Below are 13,743 nucleotides of genomic sequence, written 5' to 3'. Positions count from 1 at the left end.
TATTTCAAAGCCGCATCTCTTTGGACAGGGGTCTTGCATGAAGTCCTCCCCAGACTCTCCTGAGAACACACCTCCTCCCACACCAACAGCTCCGTCATCTGGGTCACAGCACTCGGGGAAAACCATGTCAGCGTCCCTAGGGAACGGGGGTGCTGGGCAAGACTCAGCTAAGACCAAGCAAAGGAAAAGGAAAAAGGTCAGTGATATTTTTCCCTTCCTTCCTTTTTTTTTTTTTTTTTTTGGTACAGAGTGGAGAGGCCTTGTCATTTTCACAGGTATGGAAAATGTGCTCTGTTTTTCTCTAATATTTTATTATAAAAATTTTCAAACATATAGAAAAGTTAAAAGAATTGTGGAGGTCATGCCATATATCTGCCACATAGGTTCCACAGTTAACATTTTACTATATTTACCACATTAACTATATATTTACTCTATTTACATTTACTATATAGATATGCATCTGATTGTTCTTTTATTCATCCATCAGTTTATCTGGGTTTTTTTTTAATACATTGAAAAGTAAGCTGCCGACATCAGTACATTTCATGCTAAGCGCTTCATTGTATATAATTTATCTATGATTCTTTTCTTCTTTTAAGGTAAAATTTATACACAGTGGACCACTCTCAGGAATGTTGACAAATGTATAAATGTTGTTTTCTAATCTCTTCTCAAGATTAAAAAAAATCCCCATCAGATCAGAAAGTTCCTTCATGCCTCCTGCAATCAGTCCTGCCACTGTCTTCAGAAAGGCAACCACTGTTCTGAGTTTTCCATCATAGACTAGTTTTTCCTGTTCTAGAACTTTATATAAAGAGAATGTAATATGTATACTCCTTTGTGTGAAGTTTCTTTCACTCAGGATGTTTTTTGAAATTTACGTTTTTCAGTGTAAGTGTAATTTATTCTTCTTTATCGGTGAGTAAGTTGCTTGATGAGTTTATCCATTTATTCCTTCTTTTGGTGAACAGCTAGGCTGTTTCCAGGTTTTGAGATATTACAAATAAACCTGTTCTGAGCACTATTACACAGATCTTTATGGACAAATGCTTTCATTTCTCTTAGGTGAATAGCTAGGAATGAGATGACTGGGTCATAGCTTAGTTATATGTTCAGTTTTTAAAGAAACTGCAAGAATTTTCTCCAAAATAGTTGTATCGTTTTATACTTCCCACCAGCAATATGAGATTCACATGCTCATCAGCGTTTAGGGGTGGTGGTGGTTTTACTTTGAACCGTTCTAATGGATATTTAATAATAATTCACCACAGCTTGAGTTTCTGTTTCCCTGATGACTGGTAACACAGCATTTTTTCGGGTGCTGATTGGCCATTCATGTATCTTCTTTAGGGAGGAGTCTCTTCAAATATTTTTCGCAGTATTTTTGAGGAAGGGCTGTCTTATTACCAGTTTGTAGCAGTTCTTTTTATATCCTGTGTAACAATCCTATGTCAAATATCTGTTTTTCACATGTTTTCCCTCAGTTTGTGGCTTTACCTATTCATTGTGTTAATGGTGTATTTTGATGAGCGGAAGTTTTGGACTTCTAATGAAGTCTAATTTATCCGATTTTTCCTTTTGTTTATTGCTTTCTGTGTCCTGTCTGGGAAACCTTTGGCTACTCCCAAGGCATAATGATATTCTCCTGTGTTTTCTTCTGGAAGCTTTTTAGCTTTAGCTTTTATGTTAAGTTCCATTAATCAAGTCAGATTAATTTTTGTGTAATGTATGAGTTACGGGCAAGTTCACTCTTTTACACATGGTTATCTAGTTACTGCAGAACCCTTTGTTGAAGATTCTTTTCTCTCATTGGATTGGTTTGGTGGCTTCATTGAAAATCAAGTGATCTATATTTACGTCAGTTTATTTCTAGGATTTCAGTTTTGTTTTATTGACTTATTTGTCAGTTCTGTTGTCATTGTCATCTGTCTTGATTGCTGTAGCTTTATAGTAGGTCTTAAAGTCAGGTGGTGTAAGTCCTCAAACTTTATTTTTCAGGCTTAATATGGATACATTGTGTCCTTTGCATTTCTATGTAAATTTTAGAATTAAAATTTAGTTTCTACCAAAAAAGGGGGAGAGAGATACAGAAAGAGAAAAAGGGAAAGCCTAGTGGGATTTTGAAAGGGATTGGATTGAACACTGACGTCAGTTTGAGGGTATGAATGCTCTCACAATACCAACTCTTACAATCCATGAACATGACGTATCTCTTCATTTTCTTGCCTTTATGAAATCTCTCTTTTTACCACTGGCACTGTCCATCCTGAAATCTCTTATTTGATTAATATAGCTATTCCAGACTTCTTATGCTGTTTACATGAAATATGTTTTTTAGCCATTTCCTTTCAATATTTCTGCTATCTTTAATATTTAATGTATATCTCTTACAAACAAAAAATTATTGGCTCTCACTTCTTTTCCTCTCTTACTGTATCTTTTAATTTTAGTCTTTAATTCTGTGATATTTAATGGATTTATTGACATGGTTTGGCTATAGTACAACTATTTTGCTGTTTGTCCTCTCTAATTTTTTTCCTGTTTTCTTTCCTGTCTTCTTTTGGGTTAAGTATACACTCCTTTAGAAATTCATTTTAATGTATCTGCTGATTTCTTAGTGATATCTCTTTGCATCACTTTTTCAGTGGTTATGCTAATTACAGTATAGATCTGTAAATTTTCAGTGTGCTTGGAGTTGTTATTGTACTATTGTACTCACACACAAAAAGTAAGACTTTTATATTTATGTAGCTCCATCTGGTTTATGCTTGTTCTTTATACCATAGTTGTCTTACATCTTACATCAACATATGTTATGAACCATAATACCATTTCTGCTTTAAATAATCAAATAATTTTAACATTTACCATTTTCACTGTTCCACTATTTCCTTTTGATGATCAGACTTTCCTTCTGGTGTCATTTTCCTTTTTGTTCTACTGAATTTTATGTAGCATTTGTTACAGCGCATTGTGATTGGTGATGGTTTCTCTTAACCTTCATTTTTCTAAAAAAATCTTTACTTTTCCTTCATTCATGGAAGATATTTTCACTGGATATAGAATTCTGGATTGGCAGTTTTATTTTCAGTACTTTAATTGTATCATTCCACTGTTTTCTGGCATCTATTGTTCTTAATCATATGTCAGTAGATCTTGTACTTTTGTTTCTGTGTATGTAATGTGTTATTTTTCTCCGGATGCTTTCAAAATTGTATCTTTATTTTTGGTTTTCAGCAGTTTGGTCATGATATCCATAGATATGATTTTTTTTAAATTTATTCTGCTTAGGGTTCACTGAGTTTCTTGAATATTGAATATTTTAAAATTAGAGAGAACTTTCAGCAGTTATTTCTTAAGATATTTTTTCTGCCTCATGCTCTCTCTTCTCCCCTTCTGAGACTCCAGGTACATATTTGTCAGTTACTTTGATATTTTCCATGTGTGCCTGAAGCTCTGTTTAATTTGTTTCAATCTTTTCTCTGTTCTTCAGGTTCAATAATTTCTATTAATCTTTCTTTATGTTCTAAACTCTTTCTTCTGTCAGCTTCAGTCTTAACACCATCCAGTAATGTCTTATTTCTGATATTTTATTTTATAGTTTTATAATTTTCATTTCTGTTTATAATTTCTTCTTATCTACTGTTATTTTTATCATTTATTACAGTTTTATTTTATTTTATAATAGCTGCTTTAAAATCCTTGTATGCGAAGTATCTGGATTAGTTTAGTCTTCCTTGAGTATAAGTCATACTTTCTTGTGTTGTTGTATGTCTAATAATTTTGAATTATATCTTGGACATTGTGAGTAATACATTGTAAAGATTTCAGATTGTTATATTCCTGTGAAGACAGTTGGTGGTGGTGGTGGTGGTGGTCATGGTGGTGGTGTGTGTATATGTGTTAAACAAGCAGTTTACTTTTCTAGACTAAACTCTAAAGTTCAGACTCAGACTCCTCTTCAGTGGCAGCAACTAAACTCTTTCTTCACTTCATGTACCTTTAACCTGGGTTTCTTGGATTTGGTACCACATAGGAATGGTTTAGAATTTAGTCAAAGATTTGTGTAAAGTTTATACAAAAAAAAACTTCATAGTTACATAGAACTACAAATTTAATAATCAGCATCTCAATTGAACTTTAAAATGGAAATTGAACTATATAATACTATAGCTTTTGGCCACAGAATGGCCCACCTTCATCTGAAAAGAAATCCTCTATAAACACAAAGCTCTGAGAGAGAGATTTGTACACAAGTAAGGAGAAAGAAGACACTTGCTTGGCCACTCAGATTATACATCAATCATGTAGTCTGAGTGACAGAAGTTAGTAATAGTGCTACTAACCTTTTACTTGCTCTCACATGAGATATGTATTACTCCTATGTAAAATCTAATGTATCAAGTTTAACAGAAGATCTAGCCCACCGTTATGGATGTGGAACAAATAAAGAGGCAATTATCTGAGATTTCACGTCCTTCTTAAATATTGCATTACCTGGCAAGGGGAAGGCTCAGAAAAAAAGTTTCTTTTAAAGTTGTTTCTTCCCAGCAACTTTTAAGTTGGGAAGAAAAGAGTCAGGACAGGTATAGACATTTGTAAGAGATCCTGGGGCAATAGAAGTTTCAGTATAATTTCCTTGTACCACAGTTGAGAGTCTAAAGCTGTTGGAGGATTTTATTCCATGCAAGCCAGCAAACAAGCAGAGGAACGGTACTCAAATCCAGGAAGTACGCAGGACTCTATATGATACTTCACCTTCCAGCACCCAGTAGCAAGCTTTTTCAGGATGAAAAGACATACATAAAAATGAAATGGAAGAATCACAAGAATGGAGTATGAATGGAGCCAAGAGAAAGAATACCTGACACGTGAAGCCCCCTGTGCTTTACTTAAGGAAACAGAGTTTAGTCCTGCAGAGATTTCAACAGATACACTTGTGGACAGCAGGACTCAGTATTTTGTCAAACATGTGGATTTCATTTTTGAAAGTTTAAAGACTATTCTAAAATGTAGGCACAATCAGAATGACAAAGCAGAATTGATACATAAATGTAACATTCTTCATATGTATTTATAACAATATTTTATAGTAAGTAGCAGATATATAAATTTAATGCTAATCCTTCTGTAACAATTTTGAAGAATATTACAAAAATTATGAAGTCACTGATGAATTAAAAACTCTAAACTTAATATGGATTTCAAATTTAAACAGATTACTGGTACCTTGGTGAGGGATTGGATGTTTACAGAAATGAGAAGAAGATATTTATTGAGGTGGAAACAATACTGTGAATACAATATTTTAAAAAGTCTTTTTCTTAAAATATTTTACAATGATTTTACAATGTTTCAGGTGTATAGCAAAGTGATTCAGTTATACATACACATGTATATGTATTCTTTTCCAGATTTTTTACCATTATAGGTTATTAGAAGATACTGAATATAGTTCCCTGTGCTATAGAGTAGTTCCCTGTTGTTTATCTATTTTATATGCAGTGGTGTATATCAGTTAATCCCAAAATCCTAGCTTACTCCTACCCGCCATCATTACCCCTTTGGTAATCATAAAGTTTGTTTTCTATGTGAGTCTCCTTCTGTTTTTTAGGTAAGTTCATTTGTATCATTTTTTAGATTATAAAGTGATTTCACGTTTTACTTGTCTTTCTCTGTCCTGGTTCACTTAGTGTAATCATTTCTAGGCCCATCCATTTTGCTGCAAATGGCATTATTTCATTCTTCTTTGTGTCCGAGTAGTATTCTATGTGAATACAACATTTTAGGTTTAAAGATTCCTTTCCAAAGAACTCAGTGGGCAAATCAAGAAAGTGTAGACATGCACATGGTAACTTATACTGTTTGCAGTTGCTTACTTACAGCCGATAAACCTGAAATTCATAAAATTAACATTTTTTCAGAATTGAATGTTTTTATTTTTATATAGCATGTCAACACCATATTTTTAGCAAAGATAACATGAGTCAGACAGGCTGCCTTACTTGCCACCACATCTTACAAATACCAACCCCAAGTAGTTTCTAACAGGCTTCCTGCTTCAGCGTGCTCAAGTCCTGTTTGATTTCCATGCCAGAGGTTCTAAGACATTTTGACCAAAATGCTCTATACCAAAACCATATTTATCTGGGGAAATAGAGGAAGCATAGACTCTCCATTGGCCATGGAGAAAAAGAAATGAAAAATAAATCCAACTTGCAGGGAGAAAGGAGATTCCACAGAGGAATGCTCTGGTAGGACTTCCCACCCACTTAGTGTGCAGGCTGTTTGACCTCTTGATGTCTCCCTTTTGTGTTTCCACTTGAATTCCACTGGAAAACTTACTTTGGAATCCAAATACAGCTAATTATTTGCATTCGTTTCCACAAATGGATAGAACCCCCCAACTTCCTTCACAAGCATCTGTTAAACCCAGCAGCAGATGAATCTGCATTTAGCCACATTCAGATCTTGGAGGCGAGCAGACTCACCAAAGAGTGTTTACCCTTACCAGGTACCTGGTAATTGCATATATTCTAATATATTCCAACTGAAACAAAGTATTTGGAATGAGAATCAAGAGAACACTGTTAAAACACATGCACACATGCACACACACACAGCCCTGTGCAGTTTTATATGAGTGCCAAAGTGAGGGGTTAAGATAACTTAATCCTTGTGATTATGGGCATAGCAGATATGTTATTTAGGGTATTGTTGGAATGAAATTGAGAAAGAGACTCTATAGTAAATTCCTATTTGGCTTACTTGAAATCTTGTTAAAATAATAAAAATAATCAAGATCTGTTTTGTTTTATAATTTGTTTTATTTAGGGTTCAGCTTAATTAGCTGATTCTCTTTGTAGGAATTTTTAAATTATTTTACTAGATTATAGTAGGAAAAGCATGTACAGAGCACAAAAAGGTACAGAAGGATACACAGTGAAAAATGTCTCCTCTAAACCGTGTCCTCCAGACACCCATCTCTACTCCAAGAGATAAGCACTGTTACTGGTTTTTGGTGTACACATGCAGAAACATTCTATATTTAAATGAGCATATAATGTTCAGCCCTTTTTCTTTTAACAGGTGGTAACATAGTTATCCAGGTGGACACCTAGTATTTTTTCAAACAGTGTATCTTAGAGATAGCTCTGTGGGAATACTTACGGAACTGCCTCATTCTTTTAAGTGGTTGCTGTACTTTCTGTTGCATTGAATGAATATATAGTAATTTATTTCTCTATTCCCTCATTGATGAAGTTCATCAATCCCAATAGTGCAGTGGTGTATATCGATCTATCTATATTTGTTTGTTTCGTACCTGTGTAATGTATCTGTAGGATGAATTCTTAGAGATGAAATTGCTGGGTCAAAAAATGGTTGTGTTTTTTCTTTGATAAGATTTGCCAAATTGCTCTCCATAGAGGTTGTAGAGTTACACCCCTATAAGGAATTCTGACAGTGATACTTCTAGACCGCTGTTAAAGTATAGTAAAGTTTCTTTCTCTTGAGTTTTTAATATTGATGACCTGGCATCCAGCGTCCACCGCACTTTTAAGTAAATTAGCTTATCATTCATTTTGGGAAGCTTGGAAGTTCCATTTTTAATTTAAATAGTAAACTAATGCTATTAATAGCTAACATGTGTCAGGCACTGTTCTAAGTGGTTTACACATCGACTCATTTAATTTTCCCAATAACCCTATGAAGGAATTGTAATTATGATCCCAGTTTTACAGATGAGGAAACTAAAGTGCAGAGATACTATGTAACTTGACAGAACTGGTAACTGACACAGCTGGGATCTGGGCTCGGGTGTCTGGGAAGCCAGAACCTGCAACTAACTAAATCATGAGACTGTAATGCCCCTATTTTATTTGTTTTAATCATGTTACATACATTTCTTGAGTTAACATCCATATTCCATTGCAAATAATCTTTCCCTTTCTTGTACCTTTTTGTACTTTCAAAGCTGTCTTTTACAGAGGAGGCAGATAAAAATGGAAAGTTTTTGATCTCTTATGACAGTCCTCAGGATTATAAATAAATATATAGCAGTTTCACATTTTTCATTTTAAAATTGATGACCCTCAAGTTATTTCAGAAATACATCCAACAAGCTCCCAAGAAATATTTATGAATGTTTTAATTTTTTTGAAAAAACAGCTTCCTGCGGTTCTGTCAGCAAGCCCCCATGACACTTCTCATCAGCACGCAAGTAGCTGTGTTCTCCGGTACCATGACCTGTAGGCCTAGGTGAAATATTGTGGGCATAAAAATTGCATTTGGTTGGTCTTCTCGGAAGGGGTCATATAAAAGTCATCTTTGATTTGTTAATGGAATTTTTTTTTTTGGATGTAGTATATAGCAGCAGTGATGTGCATCCTAAGGGAAAAAACCATCCATTTTATAAAAGTTTATTTTCGTATTTTATACACTGTAGTTCTGTTGTGTGTTTTTGATTTAGTAACAATTTCTGTGTTTTTCTGTCGCAGAGCACCGCGGCCTGTGGCGTTGAGGCCCACAGCGATGCCATCCAGCCCTGCCACATCAGAGAGGCCGTTCGACGCTACGGCCACAAGATTGGCCCCCTTTCCCCATTCACAGTACGTAATAACAGAGTTATAAAAAGTTATATTTATAATCTGAAAGCATTTTGATTTTCAAGTGGTCAAATGAAGAAGCAGTGGAATTGTTGAAAGCAATTTGTGGTGACTGTAATTTTGTTGTATAAAAGTGGCATAATTCTCTTGGGAAATAAGTTAGTCATTTTTGTCTCTTTTTGGAAGGACCATTTTTTTCTACAAAATATTATTTTCTTGCAATTACGAATTATGCTTTTTTGTTGGGGCTTATATTTTCTATTTTCCAAAGCTTAGGTTTATAAAACTTTTTTTTGTCAAATTATATGTATCCAAATATTGCTCGAAGCACTTTGTATTTTAAAATTGGTTAGATTGGCAACACCACTTCTATCAGAGGTCCTGCTCCTAAACATACTTTGAGTTGGAAGAAGAAGAAATGATTTCTTTCTGGCTTTGAAGTAGACTGAAAGGCAGACAGTCCTTCACATCTTCAAATGGTTTTAAAGCTTATAATCAAGGTTTGTTTTTTTTTTTCTTAATGGAGAATTAAAGACTTTTATTTCAACAGCCTAAAGAAAGTGTGTGTGTGTGTGTGTGTGTGTGTGTGTATTTTAAATTCGATAGTCATCTTGTGGCCCTTTTAAAAAAAAAAAAATCTTTGGTTATGTTAATATAACTTTCTCCAAGTTCTTCTCTCTTTTAAGGAATTAGTTTGGAAATTTTAAGGAATTTTCAGAAAATGAGGTTTGATTTGTGACTAAAGAATGGTAGAAGTTACCATTTGTTTTTTTTTATATTCACCCTACTTTAACATACTAAAGCAGAATATACATGTATAGCATTATAGATGCATACGTATGTAAGTATAGCATGGTATATGTTTTTTACCCCTAAGGCTGGATTTTACTATTATCTGTTGATAGAAGTCATGATTTCTTCTAAATTGTATCATCTCCTTTTTTCCCGTGTTTTAGTTAAAGGGAATGCTTTCTCACCATTCTTGGTTTTCATTAGTTATTGTTAATTGTATGCATCCTCAGTGTGACAGTAAGAATGTGTCAGAAGCTATTTATGTATGTCTCGGAAGGTTTTTGTAATGGTGATGATTATTTTCACTTTAATATTTAAAATTGGTCATATAAGAATAGGATTTATCATATTTATATTCATCATATTGCTGATTAAGCAGTATTTCCTTTTGCATGAGTGTTTCTAGACTATCACAATTGAAAAGAAAGAATGAAATCAATATCCCTTGTTTTAGTTTTTCCTACATGCCAGCTGACTATTTTAAGTGATGAGCCGAAAGGTAGATGAGGTTTAGAAAAATACGAGGTGACTGGAAGAATTTAAAAACCAACTGCAGTTGAAAGAACCAATTTATAACAAAGGATTGAAAATATCAAGTCCAGTGATAAGAGCCAAATGATGACTAATAGGTTGAGGCAATGGAGTGGAGAGAGAAAAAAGGCAGGGTTTATAATAATCTAGAAGTAATTAAAGGGTAGCAAGGGGCAGCAAGATTTTTGAGAAATAAACTTAAAATGGCAAGTGAAAGTGATGGATAAAATTACAAGTGGGAAAATGTATCTAATATGGGGGGGGGTCTCCTAATCATGGGGTCTGTGAAGCTTCCTCAAAAGGAAGTGGTGGCAATGGTAGTTGCTTCATTCTTCAGGTTTTTTATTTTTAAAAAGACTGGAAAGATCACTTGAGAATCATCTTGGTTGATGACATTATTGTGTGTCTGTGTGTGTGTGTATTCATTCCTGCATGTCTCACCTGATAGTCTTATTACTCGGGTACTGCTGCTTTTATAATCTAAGATTTTAGTAGATGGTCAGAAATGTACTTGAATCTAGGTTCAGATATAGTTTAAGCGAATTTTTACCTAATGAACACATAACTAATATTTTTTAAACTACTAATGCAATTTTAAAATGCTTAGTTTAAATAGATCTGGAAAATAGAGAACAAATAAGCCATAATCTAGAAGGTTCACTTAGCCACTGCCAGAGCAGACGGGCAAAACCAAGAGCAGATGAGAGAGAGCTTCACCACAGAGGGACACTGAGCTTTCATCACTCCTCGGAAACGACCCATGCTGAAAGGTCTGCTCCATTACCTGGGGCTCTGAGAATGTGCCCAGCCTGCAGGACTGAATACGCATACTCCATTTCATACCATGAGTAGTAGGATCCTGCAGACGCAGTTTCTTGGTATATATTGCAATACAGAAATCTACCTTTTAAAGTTAAAAATTCTCATTGAAGTGGGATAGATGTGCAGACGGCATATGCTAACAGTGTGAATAGCTGCCCTGGCTCCCATGTACCCTCGGCTGCTAAAAGGAGGTGCTGCTGATGCTGAGGTCCCTGGTGCTCACTCCCTGAGATGACCTTTCTGCTGCCTGGGCTTTGAGCTGTGGCTCCTAAGAGCGAGGGGGCATGTGGGCTGCCTCTATAGCAACCATAGGCTGAGACTAAATTTTCATACAGAAAGGCTGAGCTGACTTACCTCCAATATACAGTTCCCTTGTAGGCTAAGATGGCCATGAACAATTTGTTCATATTCATGAAATAGAGATTTAGTCTTGGCAGCGTGTCATTCTGAACCTGAACTGCTTGCCTAATATGTATAAATGTGATATCTAACGTAGAATACTTGTAACTTGATTGATACATAGCCAGTTCCCAATTTGGAGAATTAAAATGACAACCAGTAGGTTACATGGAAACTTAATTCCAGCATCAATCAGTGAACTAAGAAAAATCTGCTTTTGGTGAGGCGCCGTTCCATCTTCTGCTTACGGCTTCTGAAATAATTTTGTACAGATTTACGACACAATCCACTTCAGGAATACAATTATTGTAGAAAGAATTGTGAGTTCTTCACCTTGGGGATGAGTTGAAGTGATGGAAGACAGGAGTGATTAAAGCCACATTAGGTGGAGGCGGGGCGGGGAAGAGTGCAAACCCTGCTTTGTACCGAGTAGCTGCTGGAGTGGAGAGGACAGTGGCCAGGGTAGCAGAAACTTCAGTGTCCTGCCGCTCACATGAGCGGACACAGTTAGAATCCACCCCTCCCCACTCAGCCAGTTAGAGCAGTCCTGTCTTTGGCACGGCGGTTTAAATTGGTGACTTCTTTCTTTTCTGTGTTCTCATGTATTCTCAGTCCTATGCAGAAGATCAAAAGAGAGTATCATACCTAGGAGATTCATTTTCCTGAGGTTAAGCTATGAATTAGATTTTTTTGCAACTGTTCCCCACCTCTGTATACCTGACCTTCTGTATACACATGCTAAAGAACATGTAAAGAGGCTAAGTTACTTTCTGCTTATTATTTTTCCTAAATGATTCTGAAAATCACTTCAGACTATGATTTGTAGTCGTTGTTTTAGAGTTCTTGGGCAACCTGGAGTGTCCTGAGTCATTCTGATGCTTGTCATCTCATCCTGCCCTTTTCCTCATTGTAGTTGGTATTGTGTGAGGTTATATTGCCTGGTAATTAAGACTGTTGATCCTAGAGCCAGATGGCCGGGATTCAGATCCCAGCTCTGCAGCTACTAGCTAAGTAGCCTTAAGGAAGTTTCTTAACCTCGTGATGGCTCAGTTACCTCATCTGTAAAATGAGTTAAATAGTAGTACACGCCTCGGGATAGAATTCTATCATGATAGGTGTCGGAGATAGCACTCTGAACCCGACTGTGGTGAGCTCTTAATATATTCTGTTAATCACAGTGCGACTAAGAGTAGCAGTAGTGCCTGCAGTGTACTTTCTAGAAGGTATCAGGTAAGAACACAGATGACTAAAGTAGAAGCCATTCCCCCACACCCAGCCACACAGACACACACACACAGGCCTCACCTTGTAATCCCAGAAGAAACTAAAACTTGTATAATAATGTGATTTCTTTACAGACTAATAGTTTATACTGTTAAAATTTAAATATTATTTAAAGATGATTGTTCCTGAGAATAAATAAATGTTCATTTTCATTTTTTGAATTAATCGTGGTAAAGAACATCAATGGATTTTTTAATCACCATTGTCACATTAAAAAATACTGCCTCAGTAACTGGGTGTACATAGATACCACTTGATTTTTGCAAACTAGCTAGATTTCGCAGACTGGCTGCTGTGAAACAAAAGTCTAGGGAACAAATGGCATGGCCTCAGATTTTTGAAGCTTCATCAAATTCAGTTTATATGAGTTTTTGTATAAGTTATTGAAAAGTTTTCAGAGACTGATGTGTAAATCAAAGTTGGTGATAATTTTTTTAATAAATTACTAGCCTCATTTTTCCTCAGTTTTAAAAATTTCTTCATTTTACTGTTTATGAAAGTAATGCTAGTATGTGAGAAAATTAAGAAAATATAGAAAAGTAAAGGATAAAATAAAACTTACATTAAGAAGGGCTTCGGGCCCCAGAAAAAAAGTGTAGCAAAGCTTTAAATGAATTGTCCTAACCAGAAAATTAATTGGTATTTGTTTTAGTTGAATTTAATTGTTTAATTGAGGAGTATTTTCTTGTAGCCTAAAAATTCAAATGCTTTTGGTAATTTTTTTTTTTTAATTCTTAGAATTTACTTGTGCAGGTCTAGAAGGAAAAAGCATTTTTAAATTTTGTGACATTTTAAGTCGACATAGAGTAGGTGTTTGTAGGTAGAGCGTTTTGTTTTTCCTCTCAGAGGAAGTTCCCCAAAGAGGAACCCAGCGTACTGGGTTGTGTGTCATGAAAAAGATGGCCAGACGTACATTTAATGTAGATCCTCGCTATATGCCAGCAGGGGTGGTGCCCACGGTTACCTGCTCTGACATGCAATCCCAGCCCTCAGTGAGAAGTGCTGGAAATGGCTGATATAAAACCAGCTCTATAATTTTGAAAGCCAGAGAAAGCAAACTGTGTTCACCGAGTGGGATGACATAATCCGGTATGTAATGCTTAAATATATTTTAGTTTCTCCTGAGAGCTAGTCACAGTAGAAAAATATCTCAACCCCCTGAGCTTACATATTATCAGCTGGCTTTCTATCAAAGTAGAGTAGCAAGATAATAAAATTTCTCATTTAAGCATGATCATTAATCTAAGTAGTACCTTCAGGGTATCGCTTCAGTATTCACTCAGCTGTCTTAAACTGTGAGACAGAA

The 13,743-nt window shown here is 35.4% G+C and overlaps 1 protein-coding gene across 4 annotated transcripts in view; it reads left to right on the top strand.

Annotated features, from left to right (window-relative positions):
• Positions 1–13,743, top strand: part of SUPT3H (SPT3 homolog, SAGA and STAGA complex component) — a 385,930-nt gene that overhangs the window by 307,039 nt on the left and 65,148 nt on the right. For all 4 annotated transcript variants that reach the window (XM_074348844.1, XM_074348842.1, XM_074348843.1 and 1 more), the window contains 2 exons: positions 29–196; positions 8,502–8,612. In XM_074348844.1, the coding sequence (XP_074204945.1) occupies positions 29–196; positions 8,502–8,612 (279 nt within the window). The remainder of the gene's footprint in view (positions 1–28; positions 197–8,501; positions 8,613–13,743) is intronic.

Source organism: Camelus bactrianus, chromosome 20, assembly GCF_048773025.1.
Source record: "Camelus bactrianus isolate YW-2024 breed Bactrian camel chromosome 20, ASM4877302v1, whole genome shotgun sequence".
Taxonomy (NCBI): Eukaryota; Metazoa; Chordata; class Mammalia; order Artiodactyla; family Camelidae; genus Camelus; species Camelus bactrianus.
Note: the sequence above shows the minus strand (reverse complement) of the source record. Positions and strands in the feature narration are given on the sequence as shown.